Below are 21,546 nucleotides of genomic sequence, written 5' to 3' on the forward strand. Positions count from 1 at the left end.
AGATGACCTACTCCTGCTCTTATTTCTTATGTTCTCAAGTAAGGAGACCAAAACCGTACACAGTACAGATAAGTGATGGTAATGCTATTGAGTGTCAAGGGTGATGGTTCAATTATCTCTTATCGTAGTTGCCTGGCATTCATGTAGCACCTTTCAAAGAACAATACAGCACAGGAACAGGTCTTCAGTCCACCAAGCCTGCACCGATTCCTTATTTAGACCACTACTTATTGTGCATACACAGTTTGTATCCCTGTTTGTCTCCCATTAATGTGTCTATCAAGGTACGCCTTAAATGTTGCCAACATGCCTACTTCCACTACCTCCACTGACAGTGCTTTCCAGGCACCCACCACCCTCTGGGTGAAAGATTTCCCCCACACTTCTCCCCTAAACTTTCCCCCTCTCACCTTGAACGCGTGCCCTCTTGAAGTTGGCCTTTCAACCCTGGGAAATAGCCTCTGACTATCCACTCTATCTATGCCTCTCATAATTTTGTAGACCTCTGTCAGGTTGCCCCCTCAGCCTCCATCTTTCCAGTGAAAACAACCTGAGTTTACCCAACCTCTCCTCACAACTAAAACCCTCCAGGTAAGGCAATGTGCTAGTAAATCTTCTTTATACCCTCTCCAAAGCAACCACATCCTTCTGGTAGTGTGGCGACCAGAATTGCATGGAATATTCCAAATGTGGCCTAACTAAAGTTTTATAAAGCTGTACCATAACTTGCCAAGTTTTACATTTGATGCCCCAGCCAATGAAGGCAAGCATGCTATAGCCTTGTTGATCACCTTATCCACCTGTGTTGCACTTTCAGGGGTCTGTGGATCTGTACACCCAGGTCCTTCTGTGAGTGCTCTGAAGGATTCTGCCATTTATTGTATAATTCAAACCTGAATTTGATTTTCAAAATTATCATTTTTCAACACACGCCTGGATAATGTCCAGATCTTGCTGTATTTAGTCATCGACTACTTCAGTATCTGAAGAGTCATTAATGGTGCTGAACATCATACAATCATCAGCAAGCCAGCCTATTTCTGACCTTATGATGGAGGGAAGGTCACTGTTGTACTTTATCTGGGACAGACAAATTCTCACCTCATTCAAGTTGGCTATCTCGTCCAATTGATTAGAAAATCAAAAGAACTGCGGATGCTGTAAATCAGAAACGAAAACAGAAGTTGCTGGAAAAGCTCAGAAGGTCTGGCAGCATCTGTGATGAGAAATAAAAGTTAACGTTTCAGGTCCGGTGACCCTCCATGTCCTGAGGAAGAGTCACCGGACCTGAAATGTTAACTCTGATTTCTTGTCACAGACGCTGTCAAACCTCCTGAGATTTTCTGGAAACTGCTGTTTTTGTTACCCAAGTGATTGTTTTTTGTATTTTCTCATAGCCAACCTAAAATCAGCAAAGATTCATCAATAATCATATAAATAGTCATCTTCATTTGTTCTGCCCTTGGTATCCTGTATATACTTGTTAACTTCCTGGTTTTGCACTTGTCCTAATTCACCTCTTCCCTCTTAATATCAAAAGGTAAAGTATAGTTAGACAGCATTCCCACAAGGAAATAAACTGAGAAATTTAACCTGTCCAATAAGATGTATATGAAGGTCACACTGATGTGCTGAATTGCCTTCTCTTTTGAGTTGAGGATCACATCAATAAGAGCAACTAGATGTAATTCATTGACTCCTATTCTGTGCACAGTGTTATTCGAATGGGTTTCAATTTTTCAGTAGACCCCTGCTTCCTGTATACAAAAGCCATGATGTGGAGGAGCCAGTGTTGGACTAGGGTAGGCAAAGTTTAAAAATCTTCGAGGAGAAAGTGAGGTCTGCAGATGCTGGAGATCAAAGTTGAAACTTTATTGCTGGAACAGCACAGCAGGTCAGGCAGCATCTAGGGAACAGGAGATTCGACGTTTCGGGCACAGGCCCTTCTTCATTCCTGAAGAAGGGCCTGTGCCCGAAACGTCGAATCTCCTGTTCCCTAGATGCTGCCTGACCTGCTGTGCTGTTCCAGCAATAAAGTTTCAAAGTTTAAAAATCACACAACATCAGGTTATAGTCCAACTGGTTTAGGAAGCACTAGCTTTCAGAGCACTACTCCTTCATCAAGTAATTGTGATCAGGCAGCTACCTGATGAAGTGCTTCCAAATAAACCTGTTCAACTATAACCTGGTGTTCTGTGATTTTTTTAACCTTCATCAGGTAGCTGTGGAGCAGTGCCATAAGACACAAAATTTATAGCAGAAGATTTCAGTGTCATGCAATTGAAATGATACGTTGAACAAACCTAGATTGCTGTTAAAAATATCTTTCATCTTTCAGAATGGGTTGCAGGTTTCAGTTCATTGATATGTAAATCCCAGAACTCTTTCAAGTAGCCTTCTCAAGGTAACTTAAGATTTTATATAAAAAAAAGGTGAAATGCATTAAAGATGTGAGGGTAGAGGCTGTTTGTATCCCAATTTTGAGTCAGACTGGTTCTATTTCCAAAGTGGAATTTATAAAATATTACATGGATTGACTGCCTGCAGACTGTGCTTTTTTGAGCAAAATAGAATATATCTCAAATATAACTCTGCAAATAAAATTCACCCCATAGACTTAGGTGAGTGTGCGTGTATGTGTGAGAGAGGGAGAGCACATGAAAGAGAGCGAGAGATACAGACAGACTCTAACCCCACACCTTTAATGCATTGTCTGAGCTGATGAAGGAGCAACACTCTGAAAGCCAGTGCTTCCAAATAAACCTGTTGGACTATACCTGGTGTTGTGTGATTTTTAACTTTGCATACAAAAGGGTGGATTTTCCAACTTCCCTGCAGTGTGTGTGTGTGTACCTGTATAATATGGAACTTATTTGTAGTTGGGCAATTTCAGTTATTTGCTGACACTATTATCCCAACAGAATGTGGATGATTTGAGTTTTACCCTGTGAAATGGGGCTGTATGTGCCTAGGAGTGATTTAAAGAATGCACATAATTTGTATAGTACTTTATATTTGTACTTCTCTGAAATCATGTTACTTCTTTTGAGGGACGTAATCACTTTGCTCATGAATTCTGCTCACTATTGTTTCAGGAGTCTCTCTTTATATTGACGCTGTAGATTTGTTAAATAGACTTTATTTGCTGAGTAAATAGATTTTGTTTTCTGTAAGATAGACTGTTTACTGAGTATTCTACCCTGCTGCCAACTCACTTGCTGACTGGTTACAGTGGAATCACATGCATTCCCTCTCCTGTATATCTGTCTAATTGCAAAAATCTGGGTGGGAAACTTTTCTTGATAGTTAAAACATAAAAACAGGGTATGTTGAGGTGTCAGTCTTGACTCCGTGTTACTTTTTCTTTATCAAACACTTTTTACGAATATTTGACTAAGAGCAGATGAATATTGTCTACAAAATTATAAGACTTATCATCCCACAATGGCAGCTGCTTCATATGACTCTTGGGCCACAATGATGTAAATCAGTCCTCACTGTCCTCTGCAGTGCCGTTCAATGCAGTGCCGAGCAATTCAGGATCGCCTTCGAAAAAGAGTCTTGCTACTGACAGCCCATTCCCCATCCATCCCCAAAAGAATAAAGAAAAAGAGCAGCAGATGTTGACATAGAGCTTGCTGTGCAGGTATAGCACCAATGGCTTCAGGAAACATAAATCCCCCTCAATCATCCTAAATTATACGTTTACAATTTCCAGCACTGCTGATGTTCATTTTTAAATGTTGTACATATTGTGTTTAAAATCAATAAATGTGACTTAAAATAATTGAAAAAAGTTATAAATCTTGCAAACTTTAAATTAATGCCAAATCTGTTGCAGGAGAGAAATCTAATTTGCCCGAGTTGGGATAGAGAATATTTGGGCTTTAGCAGCTCTTTCTATAATGGGACCCCAATGCATTTCAGCATAACTTTCATTTTTGGTTAGGAAATGTTAAAGTATGGAATGTACATGAACTAGATGAGTGCAGTTCTCATGAGTAGTCAAAGCCCAATATAAACAACAGTGTTGGTCAAAGTGCTTCTGAGCTGGACCACCCTTCAGTATTCGATATAGATTTTAACTTGATAGCAAAGTCTCCAAAACAGTAGATTGAAGCGGATCTGTTACAAGCACATTTACACAATAATATCTCATCAGGAAGGAATGGTTAAAAAGAATGAAGATGGAAATTGAGGCTAGGTTGCTCAATGATAACCTAGGAGTAAGGGACTAAATCATCTTTCAAAACGACAATTTGAATGTTGACAAATTTGAATCTCTGGACCTGGGTTTCAATATAGAATATAAATCAGGAGTATAAAGTTATCCTGGTAATGTTGATCAAAAACTACCATCGATTGTTATAAAAACTCATTTGGTTCTGTTCTGAACAAGGGTCAATGGACATGAAACATTAACTCTGCTTTCTCTCCAGGTACTGCCAGGCCTGCTGAGTTTCTCCAGCAGTTCCTGTTTTTGTTTTGGTTCACTAATGCCTTTTTTAGGTATGGTAATCTGTCATCCTTACCCGGACTGCTCTAGGCATGACTCTGGACTCATGGAAATGTTGACTCTTAATTGCCCTTTGAAATGACCCAACAAGCCACTCAGTTCAAGAACAATTAGGGATAGGCAATAAATGCTGATTTTTCCAGCAGAGCCCACATTCCATAAAAAAATAAAGAAAATAAAAGTAAGAAATAGTTGTCCAAATCAAATCTATTAGAAATTGCCATTCATGTGCAACTGGAGAAAAATCAAAATATATAAAAGTGTCCTGAGACTTAGAATCATAGAATCGTATTGTACAGAAAAGACCCTTTTGTCCATCAAGTCTGTACTGTCAAGATTGCACCAAATTTACATTGCCCCACTTTCCCACACTAGGCCCATTGTCTTCAATGTTATGACACTGCAAGTACTTTTTACTTTTAAAGGTTAAGGTTACTCACCTCAATGACCCTCTCAGGCAGTGCATTACAAACCCCCGCAATCACAGAACCATAGAAATGATACAGCTCAGAAGAGGGCCATTCAGCCCATCTTGTCCATGCCAATCCAAAAGACACCAAGATGCCCGTTCTAATCCCATCTCCTGAATATGGTAGTAGCCCTCCAGCTTATAGCAAATGACATGCAGATCCAGGCATTTTTAAGAGTTGTTAGGATTTTTGAGCTCTCTGCCAAGGGAAGCTAGTTCTCCGGTCTATTCTATTCCTACCCCCTTCAACAATTATGTCATCCCTCAACCTTCTGTGTTCCAAGAAAACAGCCCCAATCTTTCTTCATAGCCACAACTCTCCCGTCTTGCTAAAATTCAAGTAAATCTTCCCTGTGCTCTCTCCAGAGTAATTATGTCTTTCTATAATGTGGTGACCAGAACACTACACAATATTCCAATTGTGGCCCAATGTCTTATACAGTTTCATCATTGCATCTCTACTTTTGTATTCAACACCTCTGCATAAAGGACACCATTCCATATGCCTTCATGACAACTTTATTCACCCGTACAGCTCCCTTTTAGGGGCTAGCACACCAAGACCTCTCACTTCATCTTCTTCTCTGTATATTCCTTTTATTTGTGTATTCCCTTTTACAGTTTGACCTCCCTAATTGCATTACCTCATACTTATCAGATTTGAACTTCATCTGTCACTTTCCTGCCAACTCCTCCAACCCATCTATGTCATTTTGGAGCTTACAGCTATCATCTACACTATCCACTACACACAGACAATTTTTGTCTGCAAATTTTCCAATGATGTCCCCCACATTCAAGTCCAAATTATTAATGTATAAAACAAACAGCAGGGGTCCTAACACTGAGCCCTGTGGAACACTATTTGAAACAGTTTTCCATTCTCAAGGGCAGCAGTCAGCCATTACCATTTGTTTACTGTTACTAAGCCAACTTTGGATCCATTCAACACGTTACCCTGTATCCCATGGCTTTTTTTTATCGACCCATTCTGCCATGTGGGACCTTGTCAGATGCCTTACTAAAGTCCTCTGGGTGAAAAATCTTTTCCTCAAAACCCCTCTAAGACTTCCTGTCTTACACCTTAAAAGTGTGCTCCCTTGTTATTGATCCGGTTGAGTAAGAGTAACAGCTGCTTTCTTAGAGTCATAGAGATGTACAGCATGGAAACAGACCTTTTGGTCCAACCCGTCCATGCCGACCAGATATCCCAACCCAATCTAGTCCCACCTGCCAGCACTTCGCCCATATTCCTCCAAACCCTTTCTATTCATATACCCATCCAAATGCCTCTTAAATGTTGCAGCTGTACCAGCCTCCACCACTTCCTCTGGCAGCTCATTCCATACACGTACCACCCTCTGTGAAAAAGTTGCCCCATAGGTCTCTTTTATATCTTTCCCCTCTCACCCTAAACCTATGCCCTCCAGTTCTGGACTCCCTGACCCCAGGGAAAAGACTTTGCCTATTAACCCTATCCCTGCCCCTCATAATTTTGTAAACCTCTACAAAGTCACCCCCTCAGCCTCCGACGTTCCAGGGAAAACAGCCCCAGCCTATTCAGCCTCTCCCTATAGCTCAAATCCTCCACCCCGGCAACATCCTTGTAAATCTTTTCTGCACCCTTTCAAGTTTCACAACATCTTTCCGATAGGAAGGAGACCAGAATTGCACGCAATATTCCAACAGTAGCCTAACCAATGTCCTGCACAGCCGCAACCTGACCTCCCAACTCCTGTACTCAATAGTCTGACCAATAAAGGAAAGCATACCAAAGCTGCCTTCACTATCCTATCTACCTGTGACTCCACTTTCAAGGAGCTATGAACCTGCGCTCCAAGGTCTCTTTGTTCAACAAACTCCCTAGGGCCTTTCCATTAAGTGTATAAGTCCTGCTAAGATTTGCTTTCCCAAAATGCAGCACCTCGCATTTATCTGAATTAAACTCCATCTGCCATTTCTCAGACCATTGGCCCATCTGGTCCAGATCCTGTTGTAATCTGAGGTCCACTACACCTCCAATTTTGGTGTCATCTGCAAACTCACTAACTGTACCTCTTATGCTTGAATAACTTAACAAAAGCGCTATATGACTTCCTGCTGTTTATATTTCTGAGGTACTAGTGATTAAGAATTGGAATACTAACCATTTTGATTCCTAACCGATGGGTTATTTCGAGTGCAGAAAATTTTCCAGACTAATTTTTTTTTTTCAACTTTTGAGGTTTTCCTTGTTTCATCCAAAATTACTGTGGTTGCAGAAATGATTCCATATATTTCTGTAGCAGTACTCCAGCACGTGATTTGTATTACATTTTTCCAGATGTTATTAGAGCTGAGATACATTTTAAGAAAAAGTCCAATACCAAAAGGGAGTAGAAAGAAAGAGCAAACACAATGAAATTTATATCATAGCTGATCACATCTTTGGGGTATCCTAAACGGTTTCCAGTCAATTAATTAGAGTTTCAAAGTTTTGTCTTTACATTTAAAGGAGATTTATGGATTAGGCAGCATAATGGTTAAAATGTAACTGAAATGTAAAATCTGGTGCTTTTTCACTGACTGGTTGATTTCTTGCTGATTTCTATGTAGTTCCACACTGTCACATCTGTAAATGTACAGTAGAGAATGAAACTTCAGAGTTTAAGAAGGTTAGGTGGTATTGAATGCCACAAGTTCAAAATACAAATTTCTATTTTGTGTAACCTTCTGTAAAATACATTATTTTGTAGTTTACAAATGCTATTTGCAGATGCCCATTTAGTACTATTATGACACTAAATCTATAACTTAAAAGAAATTAACTTTTCTCCACTCTCTGTCCTTGTGGTAAGCACATAGAAGACTGGTAAAGACAGCAACTTATTATCCAGTCTTGCTAATGTCATGGTGTGACCTATCAGTGGAATGTCCAAGTGACAGTACATTAGTAATGATTGTTCCTTCCGCCCCTTCATGTTCTACTGATTTTGTTTTTGGCGAGTAGTATGTAGCTCCCACTGAGTTTAAGTTTACTGCCAGGCTGTTTTAGATCATTAAACTTTAAACTGAACAAATGCTACTGTGCTGTACAACAGTACACTGCTAGTATATTTTCAAAAGTAGGGTGACAATCTAGTCTGAGAGAATTGTGGCAGGTCTGACGAGATGCTTTGATCTGAAGGCGACACGTGGAGATGTACATCTGGCAGAAATACTTTGTTTATGTTTGCTGCTCACATTCCTATTGTCATTCCCTTGGAAAACCTGCAGCAGCACTTCATCAATGTTCCTTGCCCTCAGTACTGCCTTTTTGTGTCTTGGAACATGAAATATGTTCTTACTGTGGAAGTGTTTAGCTGCAGAGTTAATCATAGCTTTCTGAGTCTGGGTTTTGGGGGCACGCATTAATTGTTGGAAGTATGGACTGTATCTTTGCTTCCTTGTGCCATAGCCTCCCACATGAATTAAGTCTCAGTAACTTCAAGGGCTAAATTCATGATGTCTTCATACTGTCACTGTTTCTTCATTTGTGGTTGTACTCTGAAGGATATAATAATGGTGGGGGAGGGGAGAAGCATAAGTGTCTGTAAGCTGCTGTAGAGAGCTACAACGTTATTTGATTTAATAACCTTGCTGTAAAATACCTTTGGTTATTTACTTTTCTTAAGACGCTATGTGACTGCAAGTAAGAAGGTTAACTACTTGCCAATAGATCAAACCAATAGCTGAGCCACTTGTATGGAGACATAGCCCAAGGGTTAATATTGCCCAGGCCACATGCTGGCAATATTGTAAAGGTTTTACTGTTGAACCTGTTCCTACTACATTGTCCACCTGACTTGTAGAGTTAAAATTGGGAAGTCCATCCCCAGGGGGCGATGTCCTAGTGATATTATTACCAGACTATTAATTCGGACAATAGAAAATGTTCTCAGGTTTAAATCTCAACATGGCAGATTGTGAAATTTGAATTCAATGAAAATGATCTGGAATTAAGAGTTTGAAGATGACCATGAAACAATTGTCGATTATCAGAAAACCTTGTCTCATTCATGAATGTCCTTTTTAAGGAAGGAAGTCTGTTGCCTCAACTGGTCTGGTCTACATGTGACTCCAGACCCACAGCATTGGGTGACTATTAACTGTCTTTTGGGCAATTAGGGTTGGGCATTAAATGCTGGCTGAGCCATTGATGCCTACATTCTATGAATGAATAAAAATAAAAGTTCAGTTATTGTTCAAGGTTTTTTAGCTATGGAGCTTCACAGTTAAACATGATCTGATATTAACCTGACATCCATATGAATATTTTACAGCTTGTGTCATTGGGCAGCGATAAGACATACAGGAATTAAAGCAAAATACTGCTGGAGTGACTTTGGAGTGCAAGTTCATAGGTCCTTGAAAGTAGAGTCACAGGTAGATAGGATAGTGTTATTAAATCAAATAATTTTGTAGCTCTCTATAGCAGCTAACAGACACTTTATTGGTCAGACTATTGAGTACAGGAGTTGGGAGGTCATGTTGCGGCTGTACAGGACATTGGTTAGGCCACTGCTGGAATAATGCCTGCAATTCTGGTCTCCTTCCTATCAGAAAGATGTTGTGAAACTTGAAAGGGTTTAAAAAAGATGTACAAGGACGTTGCCAGGGTTGGACAATTTGAGCTAAAGGGAGAGGTTGAATAGGCTCGGGCTGTTTTCCCTAGAGTGTCGGGGGTGACTTTATAGAGGTTTATAAAATCATGAGCATGGATAGGGTAAATAGATAAAGTCTTTTCCCTGTGTTGGGGAGTCCAGAACTAGAGGGCATAGGTTTAGGGTGAGAGGGGAAAGATATAAAAGAGACCTAAGGGGCAACTTTTTCATGCAGAGGGTGGTACGTGTATGGAATGAGCTGCCGGAGTGAGTGGTGGAGGCTGGTACAATTGCAACATTTAAAAGGCATCTGGATGGGTATATGAATAGGAAGGGTTTGGAGGGATATGGGCTAAGTGCTGGCAGGTGGGACTAGATTGGGTTGGGATATCTAGTTGGCATGGATGGGTTGGACCAAAGGGTCTGTTTCCATGCTGTACATCTCTATGACTCTATAAATGTGAAACAAACACAGAATACTGGAAAAAGTCAACAAGCCTTGACTTTACTGTTTCCATTTCTAAGGTTAGGCTGTCCATCCATATCCATGACAAGCCCACTGACTCCAACTCCAGTCACCTCGACTGCAGTTCCTCACAGCTTGCTCCCTGCTAGGATTCCATTCCATTGCATCTGATGATTCCATTTTCTACTGAGTTGCCTCCAATATTACCTTCTTTTTGTTCAACCATGCCCCCCCCACACCCTGTCACTGTAATTGACAGGGCCTTTCACCATGTTTCACCCATCTCCAGCAGTTTGACCTCGCCCCCACCCCGAACAATGAGAACATTCCACATGTTCTTATTTTCCACTCCACTAGTCTCCACATCTATCATTTTTGCTACCTTCAGAAGGGTGCCATTAACAAACATATGTTCCCTTCCCCTTGACTGTCAGCATTTCACAGGGTCTGTTCCCTCCATGACACCCTGGCCCACTCCTCCATCACTCCTAAACATTCTTCACTCCCCCATGACACCTTCCCATTCCTTTTGGAGATGGTGTTACATTTGTCCATTCACCACCTCCCTCCCCACTGTCGAAGGCCCCAACACATCTTCCAGGTTGAAGCAGTGTTTCACTTGTACGTCTTTCAATCTCATCAACGTGATCCATTTTACATTGATGAGCCCAAATGCAGACTAGGTGACTGCTTTGTGGAACACTTTTGCTCTGTCTGCAGGAATGACCCTGATTCCTAGTTGCTTGCCATTTCAATAAACCATCTTGCTTTCATGCTAACATGTCTGGCTTGGGCTTGTTGCAATGTATTAATGAAGCAAACAAAAGCTCACAGAGTATCTAATTTACCATATTTACACATTGCAGTGTAAAGGTTGAATTTACAGCCTCATATTGAATTCAATAACTTCAGAAAATGACCACATGATGTCTGTTTTTTGATTTTTTTACGTCCTCCCTCTTCACCACCACCCCCATCCATAGCTGTGTCTTGTTTACTCTCTGTTTAGTAGAGAATACCAATTCTGTCCTTCTCACACATTAATTTACACCCATTCTATACCTTCCCCTCCTTTCTTCGCCAGTAATAAAAGCTTTTGTCTTTTGCACTTAGTCTCTACACCATTTTCCTTTTTGCCCCTCCTCCACCTCTATTAAACACGTAAAAAAAGACCTATTTTCCAACACACTTCGTTTCTGAAAAAGAGTTATACAAGACTCAAGACATTAGCCCCGTTTCTGTCTCCTCAGATGCTACCAAGCCTGTTGAGTTTCTCCAGCATTCTTTTTGTTTTGTATAAATAATATAGATTAAGCCTTTATTCATTAGCATTTAGGAAAATGAGAGGTGATCGTTTTGAAATATCCAGAATTCCAAGGGGGCTTGACAGAGTGGATGTTGAAAAGATGTTCCCAGTAGTGAGGGAATCTCAAATGAATGGAAATAGTTACACAATAAGGGGACATTTGAGTGGTGAGGAAATTTCTTCTCCCATATATGAAATTCTCTACCCTAGAAAGCTATGGAGGATAGATCACAAAGATTTTAAAGAGGAGTTGTAGATTTTTTTTTGAAATACTGGGTTGAGAGTCGTGAAGAGCTGGCAGATGATTTTGTGTCAGGGCAGAGCAGCCATGATCTTGTTGAATGGCAGGGCGAGCTTGAGACTTAAATGGCCTACTCCCACTCCTATTTCTTATGTTCATGCTCTGAAATGGGAACCACTGACAGACACTATTCCCTGCATCATCACTCAGTGGTGCTGTGACCAATTCCTGCAGCTAAATGGCTGTCTAGGGCAAGATCAATTCACTAAGCAAAAAGCTGGGATCAACCTTGGCTGGAGACCACAGTACAGTATTCTGTGAAGCAAATAACTTAATTTTAAACAGATTTGTAGAGCTCAGATGAATTTTACCGTTGTGGAGTCCTAAACATTTGTGGGTGCAAGCTTAGAAAAATATTGGACATTTTTCAGAAAATATGATCTGTCCTGCTATTGTGCACCAGAAAGAAATGCTCTGCTTTTTCTTCCCATTAATCTTTGTTGCTCTAATAAGGCAAATTCCCACTTAGTGAAGTACTGTATGATTGAAATCATTGTGCTCCTATTTTGCAAGCTGCCAAAACACTTACTGTAAGATGACTCTTACAGCAGTCACACACTGGATAATGTGTTCCATAATGTAACTTCCCTTTTCCCAAGGTATTGACCTCACAGTTTTCAACAGCTAATATCTTAAACAGATCAGTTTGAAAACGCCTTAGGGAGCCTTACTGGGGAAGGAGAAACCCAGGCTGTCTGAAACATGTAAAAACAATAAAATGTAGACAAAGTCAGCATTTTCCAGGGCTTTGTACGATTGTGTTTCAAACAGTACAACTTTGCACATTTAAAATTATTCATCCACAAATTCTTAATACCTTATTTGAGCCACTGCAATATTGCTATTTATACTTCCCATAACAACAGAATTCTGATCAACTGGTTTTCTGTCTCCTACCTAATTTTCCCTTTTGCTGCCTTGTAGCACCAGTCCTTGCTCTTCTAATGCAAGGAACTGTTATTTTTGGCTTTCCAACATTCATTTAATTCAATCGTAATCCATTTTCTGATTCATCCACTTTTTATCCCCCAAGGTTGTTAATGTTTCCCTGTGCTCAATATTAAATCTAACATCCCAACCGCATTGCTTTACCTCATGTTAAGTACTGTGCTGTTTCTCTTAATCAGTAGTTACTGTGGTCTCATCATTTTGGGGTATTTGCTTTCATTTGTTCCTGGGATGTGGGTGGCACTAGCAAGAACACATCTATAGAACATCCTCAGTATTCTGACACTTGACTTTGTTTGTCATCACTTAAGGGAGGTTTGGAGTTGACCTCATGGATGTAGGCTGAAGCTTAGGCATTGATAAAACAGACCAGGTAGAAGCAATAGATTTTATTTCCTCAGGGACAGTACTAAACTAGTTGGGTTTATGTTATTTTAATGCTGTTGTATTATTATTTACTTTGATATTATGGCAAGGTAATGGGTCAATCTGACTGTGGTGTTTGAAGCGAAGCTATGGATAAGCTTGTTTGGGTAAGGCAACCAGAAAAAAGAGCTTTGGAGTCATCTGGGTAGGTGATGGGGGCAGAAGTAGACCAGGTTGAAATGGCCCCATCAGCAGCATTTAACACTGTCAACAGCTCTTTATAAAAAAACAAAGCTGGATAGATATCTGACTAAGGATGGGAACTATTCATCATAAGTGATGAGCAAATTAGACATTGTGTGGAGTTTTATTTGCCAATTCCATTGGATGTATAGAAATACCATCAGAAGTGGAATACTTCCTGTCAAGGTGAGAACAGGGAGAAGTAAAACTAAAAAATATCCAGTGCTTGTAGCCAAACGAGAAGTCAAGAAAATGAATTGGAGGCACAGAGAAAGGAAAAGGAAAGAGTGCACTTGTATATGATCCTAGAGTACTGTTGATCTTGTGAAAACCTTTGTGAAATTGACAGTTAATTGCCAGGATCATCTTCGGAGTACTATGTTTAGTTATCTTTTTGCTGGAAATAGAAGGAGCAAGTTCAAGAGTAGAACATTTTCACAGAATCCCTACAGTGTAGAAGCAGGCCATTCAGCCCATTGAGTCCATACCAATCCTCCAAAGACGCTCTACCCAGATCCATCCCCTTACCCAATCACTGTAACCTTGCATTTCCTATGGCCAATCCACCTAGCCATCTTTGGACTGATAGGAAACCCACACAGCGACAGGTCAAATGTGCAAACTCCACACAGACAGTCGCCCGAGAGTGGAATTGAACCCGGGTCCCTGGCACTAGGAGGCAGCAGTGCTAGCCACTGAGCCACCCTGTTGCCCCCTTTTTTTTTTAACCTTGTTATATTCATATGACGTGAATGTCTATGTTAATTGTCTGTAAACCATTGCATAGGAACCTTAAAGATAAAAGAAAAATATGAATGTAATCTTTTTTAAATTAGCTGTGAGATATATGCCCCAAATGGGACGCATGCCAAGATAGTGCACCATCAAATGAATCACTCAATGCAACTGTACAAATTATTCTTCTCTGTAGCATTCATAAATTGCATTTCATGCCACTTTTGTTCCTTCCAATGGAAATCCCATCTGTGTGTATTTGAGTGCTGCAGACAGTGTTTTATTTGGTTGCTTTAAAGCCAGAATTAAAATGGTTTATGTCCAATGTGATCTGTTTATTCCATACTCTGTTTCAAATCTTCTCTTCCTCCTATAGGTCCCGTTTTGCACAAAGGAAATGCTGCCTCCAGTATTGAACTGACTAAGTGGCAAAATTCCACCTTTAATGTGTCCATTCATTCTGCAATCCGATCTGGGAACTGGAAGCTATTAACAGGATATCCTGGTAGGGATTTTTAAGGAAATTGCACACTGTATAATATTTTGCTGAAACTGTGTTTTTCATACATTTGTGGGTGCAGCCAGTAATTATTGCCCAGCCCTAATAGCCCCTGAGAAGGTGGTGAGCTGCCCCATGAACACATGCAGTCTGTCTGAAGAATGGCGTCCTATTGTGATGTTAGGAAGGAAGTTCCACGATTTTGACCCAGTTGTAGTGAAGGAGTTCAGGATGGTGTGTCGCGTGGAAGGGAGCTTGCAGCTGATGTTCTTGTGCATTTCCTGGCCTTTTCCTTCTAGGAATGTTGTGGTTGTGGGTTTGGAAGCTGCAACCAAATCAGCCTTGGTGATACATTGCACCACTGTGTGAAGCATATACAGTGTCTTCATGAGCAGATCAGGCTCAGAATACTGCGGCAAGTAACTAACCTCCTGACTCCCCAAACCTCCTGTCCATTCTCTACAAGGCACAAGTCAGAAGTGTGATAATATATTTCCCATTTGCCTGGATAAGTTTAACATCATCCAGGGCAAAGCCATCCACTTGATTAGCATCACAGTATTGATAAGCCTTTTGGCACACCATGTCTATGCTGACTAACAAACACCAAACCATCCTAATTCCATTTACCTGCACTTAGTCCGTAGCCTGCTATGCCCTGGCATTTTAGGTGCTTACACTGATGCTTTTTTAATGTTGTAAGAGTATTTGTCTCCACCAGCCTCTCAACCAGTGTGTTCCATATATCTACCACCACCAGGGTGAAATAAAATTCTTATATCTCCTTACCTTAAACTTATGTCATCTAGTCTTAGACACCTCTGCCACTGGGAAGAGACTCCCATGATTAAGTATCTATTGGCACCAAATCCAGAAGCATCCACCCCCTCCACCATCGATGCTCAGTAGCAGCCTTGAGTACGATCTGAAAGATGCACTGTAAAAAGTCACCAAAGTTCCTTAGATAGCACTTCCAAACCCATCTCGAAGGACAAGGGCAGCAGCTGCATGGAACACCACCACCTGAAAATTCCTCTCCAAGCCATTCATCATCCTGACTTGGAAATATATCACCATTCCTTCACTGCTGGGTTAAAATCCTGGAATTCCCTCCCTTTGGGCATTATGAGTCAACCCCAGCATGTGAACTGCAGCAATTCAAGAAAACAGCTCACCACTGCCTTCTCCAGGGAATCTAGGGATGGGCAATAAATGCTGGCCCAGTTAGTGACTCCCATGTCTCATAGGAGAATAAACATCCACAGAAAATGGAAGCAGAAGCAGACCATTTGGCCCTTCAAGTCTGTCTGCCCTTCAATAGGAAGTGAGGGTAGAAATGGCAAATGTTCAAAAAGATTGTGAGGCAATAACAGACCAGTTAGTTTAACTTTGGTAGTGCAAAATCATTGGGAAACAGTTATTCAGGATAGGATCAGTAGTCACGTGGGTTTGTTAGGAAAAGTCAGTATGGATTTCTAAAGGAGAAATCGTGTTTAATTAACTTGCTAGAGATTTTTACAAGCATTAATGGAAAGAGTCAATGAGGGTAACACTTTTGATGTGGTATACGTTTGATACAGTGCCTCATTACAAACTTGAGAAAACGGTTGGATATGTTACAAAAGGGACAGTGGCAACACGGATACAAAATTGGCTGAGCGATAGAAGGCAGAGAGTAACAATCAGTGGATATTTTTTGGCCTGGAGGAAGGTTTGTGGTGAAGCTCCCTAGAGGTCAATGTTCAGGTTATAGAGTATAGAAACAGACCCTTCAACCTACAACTTCCATGCCAACCGAACTATACTAATCCCTTTTACCTGCACCGGCAGAGAGTTCCACAGACTCACCACTCTGGGTAAAGAAATTCCTCCTCATTTCAGTCATAAATGGCCTACCCCGTATCCTTAGGTTGTGCCTGCTAGTTCTGGACTCCTGGATATTGGGAAGATCCTTCCTGCATTTATCCTGTCTGGTCCTTTCAGAATTTTATAGGTTTCAACGTAATCCCTCTCCTCCTTCTAAACTCCATTAAATATAATCCTAACCAGTGGAGTCTCTCTTCATACATCAGTCCTGCCATCCCGGGAATCGGTTTGGTAGGCCTTTTGGTAAAGAAAGTATGCAGGTACAGCTGACAGTGCAAAGGCAAATGAATGTTGGCCTTCATAGTGAAAAGAGTTGAGTACAGGAGCAGGAATGTCTTGCTGTCGGTGAGACTACCCCTGGACCATTGAGTGCAGCTTTGTCTCCTTATCTGAGCAAAGATGTTCTGGACACGGAGGGAGTGCAACAAAGATTTACCAGAGCTAAAAGTGATTGTTGGGAACAGCATCATCATACACAGAAGTGGCTGCACAGCTTTGAGGGAATATTGCTTCCAACCACATACTTGCTCCATCTCCTTTCATTTTCTTTTCCAAGCAATGTAATTTTCAACTCCCATAAAATTAGCTAGTTACATCCCTGCCTCAGCTCATCTACTGCTGAAACCCACATCGTTTCTTTGTTTCCTCCCGTCTTCGTTATTCCAATGCACTCCTGGCTAGCTTCCCACCACTCAGCCCAATCATTGAAGCTAGCCATTGTGATAAAAGCTGAAATTGCACAGCTAATTGGAGATTTGAAATCAGTCTCAGGAGTCTTGGGTGTGTTTGGTCCTGGAAAAAGACGACAAGTGAATAGGAGTTTACAGCCTTTTAAAATTTGCTGAATGTGTTTAACCAATTTAAATTTAATTACCAAAACACAAGCAATTGTTGAGGCAATCCAAGTCAGAGAGGCTTTGAGGGTGTTTCCAAATCTGGAACTTTGAAAATGAAGGATTGGATTTTTTTTGCAAAGAAGACAACATCTTCTCAAAAGTCAAAGATGGTGCCCCACATATTCACTAATAGCTGGTGGGCTCTGATTCAAGGACATTGATCATTTAATGTGCAGCTTGTGGAATGTTATGGCTACAACTTTTCATATTTACCTCATTAAGCCTCGAATGTTAGAGTATAAAATGTATAATTTGTAGCTTGTGCTACTTTTCTAACTTTATATAGTTAAATTTAGTTTGTTCAAACTGTGGAATCTTGTAGTTTTATTTCTTGCTAAATACCTGGTATCTTAAGCTTCATCTACTTTAAACAAAAAAATGTTATTAGTCCCTAACTGGAGCATAACATTAGTTTGGCAGTCGCATACAAGATCGTAACACTTTCAGGAAGTTGTCCAGCAGTAAACCACCTGCTGAATAAACCCCTGAGCAGTTATTACAGTTTAGATTATTGGAATGTGAGAATTCTGTCATTAAGTCGATACAACTTCACTGTAATTCATTGATCGTAAAGTATTTGGGGATGCCCTTTTAAAATCCCGTCTGTCACTGTGTCTATGCATATGTCCATGCACATACATGTAGTGCTAGTTCAGACTTTCCCATTGGCATCCATTAATCCATCTTGTGTCCTGTTACATCATGACACTTAAAGGATTATCATTTTCAAAATAGCTATTATTTATTGAGCAGGATGATGCATCTGTAGTTGATTACAGTGGCGTTTCTGTGTGGACTATGTGTTATAACAAATTAACTGTGCAGTCCTTAGCATATGGAAAGTGCATTTTTCCCTCAGCAGCTGTCCTTGTTTGTATAACGCATGCCACTGGTGTTTTGAATTAGTCATTGCAGTGTACCACATCATTGAGATGTGATATGATCCTGTGATTCAAATGAAGGATTAGATTGTACTAACGAGAAATGTTCTGTTTACTGTAGGCTGCAGTTACTGGTTCCCGCCACCATCATTGTCCAAACAAATGGAGCCACTGTCCACTGAGCCACCAAAGAAAAACGTTTGGCTGTTTAACATTGCAGCTGATCCAGAGGAGCGAGTTGACCTTTCAGACCAATACCCTAGCATTGTTGAGAAGTTACTGTCAAGACTTCAATACTATCAGGACAGTGCAGTGCCTATAACTTACCCAGCAGAAGATCCAAAGTGTGATCCTGGCAAGAATGGGGTTTGGGGGTCTTGGGTCTAGGAGCCAAGATTGATTTGATTAAAACTAATAACGCTTATGTTACTGTTTCCACATGTCATTTTAATAGTAGGTGATGCTAAGCACTATGTTTGATTTCTGAAAATGCCTTTTAATACTTCTGGTGAATTCTCCACCAGCTCACCTTTAACTGAATGCCAAGTCAGTGTTCTTTGGGACAGTGTCACTTGCCAATGCCCCTCACAGTCAGGGGAAATATTTCCCCATGTTTTTACAACAATTTCACTATTTTTCAGTCCTCACAGCTGTCTGAACTTTCAGAGTTACAACATCTCAGAGGTGCAGGCAGCTGAGCAATTGGCTGAGTCTCGGAACAGAATGAAGTGCAGCCGGATCTCAAACTGCGGGAACAGAATGGAACAAAATTTAACAGCTGCCACTTTAGTTCAATAATCTCTTTGCCTGACAGCGCTTCACTCAGCTGTGAAATATAATGTCATACTTGCTCACAAAGTTAAGCATTAAAGTAATGTGTTTTCTGTCTTTAAAGTAGAAATGCAAGTTAGGTTTTTTTGCCATATCTCGTGAAGTTATTAACAGTGTAGCATGTGTTTAGTAATGACCTACTCACTGTTACTTGGTTTGGATGCTGTCAGAGTGACTCAGCTCCTGAGGTCAAGTGAGCCTTGACATCAAAGCAATGTTTGACCAAATGTGGCGTCAAAGAGCCTGATTGAAACTGGAGTCAGTGGGACTTGGTAGGGAAAACACTGTGCTGGTTAGAGTCATACCTAGCACAAAAGAAGGTGGTTTTTGATTGTTGGTCAGTCATCCCAACTCTACTTCTGTGGAAGGGTCACCTGACCTGAAACATTAACTCTGATTTCTGTCCACTGATGCTGTCAGGCCTGCTGAGCTTTTCCAGCAATTCCTATTTTTGTTTCAGCTGTAGGACTTCTCTGCAGAAGTTCCAGAGGGTAGTGTCTTAGGCCCAACCATCTACAGCTGCCTCATCAATGACCTTCCCTCCATCATAGGGTCAGAAGTGGAGATGTTTGCTAATGATTGCACAATGTTCAGCACTATGCGTTGACTCCTTAGACACTGAAGCAGCCTGTGTCCAAATGAGCAACACCTGCACAGTATCCAGAGAGAAGTAATATTTGTGCCACACAAATGCTTGGTAAGGACCATCTCCAACAAGAAGAAATCTAGCTAACACCTCTTGAAGTTCAACAGCAATAAAATGCTGAAGCCTCCACTATGGTTATCTTGGGGATTACCACTGACTAGAAACTGACTTGGACTCACCATATAAAAACAGTGGCTATAACAGCAGGTTAGATGCTGAAAATCCTGCAAGAAGCAAGTCACCTCCTGCCTCCCCAAAGCCTGACCACCATTAACAAGGCACAAGTCAGGTGTGTGCTAGATATCAAAGATCCTTAGACAGCACCTCCAAAGCCCATGACAGTTACCATCTGATTGGACAAAGGGAGCCAATACATGGACCACCACTATCTGCAAATTCCCCTCCATGCCAATCAATGCCCTTACTTGGAAATATATCATTTTTCCTTCGGTGGCATTGGTTCCACAGCCTTGAACTCTTTTTCCCCCCAGCCCCCCAAAAAAAAAGCATTAGGTGCACCTACAACAAATTGAACAAAATAAAATGAACAAAGAACCTTACCTTACAGCACAGGAACAGGCCCTTTGGCCCTGCAAGCCTGCGCCGATCCAGATCCTCTATCTAAACCTGTCACCTATTTCCTAAGGATCTGTATCCCTCTGCTCCCTGCACATTCATGTTTCTGTCTAGATACATCTTAAATGAGGCTATTGTGCCCGCTTCTACCACTTCCGCTGCCAACGTGTTCCAGGCACCCACTACCCTCTGCGTAAAGAACCTTCCATGCAGATCTCCCTTAAACTTTTCACCTCTCACCTTTAACTCATGGCCCCTAATAATTGAGTCCCCCACTCTGGGAAAAGGTTTCTTGCTATCCACCCTGTCTGTACCTCTTGTGATTTTGTAGACCTCAATCAGGTTCCCCCCTCATCCTCTGTCTTTCTAATGAAAGTAATCCTTATCTACTCAACCTGTCTTCATAGCTAGCACCCTCTATACCAGGCAACATCCCAGTGAACCTCCTCTGTACCCTCTCCAAAGCATCCACATCCTTTTGGTAATGTGGTGACCAGAACTGTACGCAGTATTCCAAATGTGGCAGAACCAAAGTCCTATACAAGTGAAACATGACCTGCCAACACTTGTACTCAATACCCCGTCCAATGAAGGAAAGCATGCAGTATGTCTTCTTGACCATTCTATCACCTTCAGGGTACAATGGACCTGAACATTGAGATCTCTCTGTACTTCAAATTTTTTCCTGGGCTTTGCTATTTACTGTATAGTTCGTTCTTGAATTGGATCTTCCAAAATGCATCACCTTGCATTTGCCCTGATTGAACTCCATCTGCCATTTCACCACCCAGCTCTCCAATCTCTCTGTATTCTGCTGCATTCTCTGACAGTCCCCTTCACTATCTGCTACTCCACATAGAGTCATAGAGATGTACAGCATGGAAACAGACCGTTCGGTCTAACGCTCCAGGGAAAACAGCCCCACCCTGTTCAGACTCTCCCCATAGCCCAAATCCTCCAACCCTGGCAATGTCGTTTTAAATCTTTTCGGAACCCTTTCAAGTTTCACAACATCTTTCCAATAGGAAGGAGACCAGAAGTGCAGGCAATATTCCAACGGTGGCCTAACCAATGTCCTGTACAGTCGCAACATGACCTCCCAACTCCTGTACTCAATACTCTCACCAATAAAGGAAAGCAAACCAAACGCCTTCTTCACTATCCTATCTACCTGCGACTCCACTTTCAAGGAGCTATGAACCTGCACTCCAAGGTCTCTTTGTTCAGCAACACTCCCTAGGACCTTACCATTAAGTGTAGAAGTCCTGCTAAGATTTGTTTTCCCAAAATGCAGCACCTCACATTTATCTGAATTAAACTCCATCTGCCATTTCTCCGCCCATTGGCTCATCTGGTCCAGATCCTGTTGTAATCTGAGG

The 21,546-nt window shown here is 41.2% G+C and overlaps 1 protein-coding gene across 2 annotated transcripts in view; it reads left to right on the plus strand.

Moving 5' to 3' along the window:
- arsb (arylsulfatase B) overlaps positions 1-18,538 on the plus strand; it is a 79,654-nt gene extending 61,116 nt beyond the window's left edge. For both annotated transcript variants that reach the window (XM_043706933.1, XM_043706943.1), the window contains exons 7-8: positions 14,349-14,477; positions 18,236-18,538. In XM_043706933.1, coding sequence (XP_043562868.1) covers positions 14,349-14,477; positions 18,236-18,501 — 395 coding nt within the window. In that variant the 3' untranslated portion in view covers positions 18,502-18,538. The remainder of the gene's footprint in view (positions 1-14,348; positions 14,478-18,235) is intronic.
- Positions 18,539-21,546: the final 3,008 nt, after the last annotated feature.

The sequence above is a fragment of the Chiloscyllium plagiosum genome, chromosome 2 (genome assembly GCF_004010195.1).
Source record: "Chiloscyllium plagiosum isolate BGI_BamShark_2017 chromosome 2, ASM401019v2, whole genome shotgun sequence".
NCBI lineage: Eukaryota > Metazoa > Chordata > Chondrichthyes > Orectolobiformes > Hemiscylliidae > Chiloscyllium > Chiloscyllium plagiosum.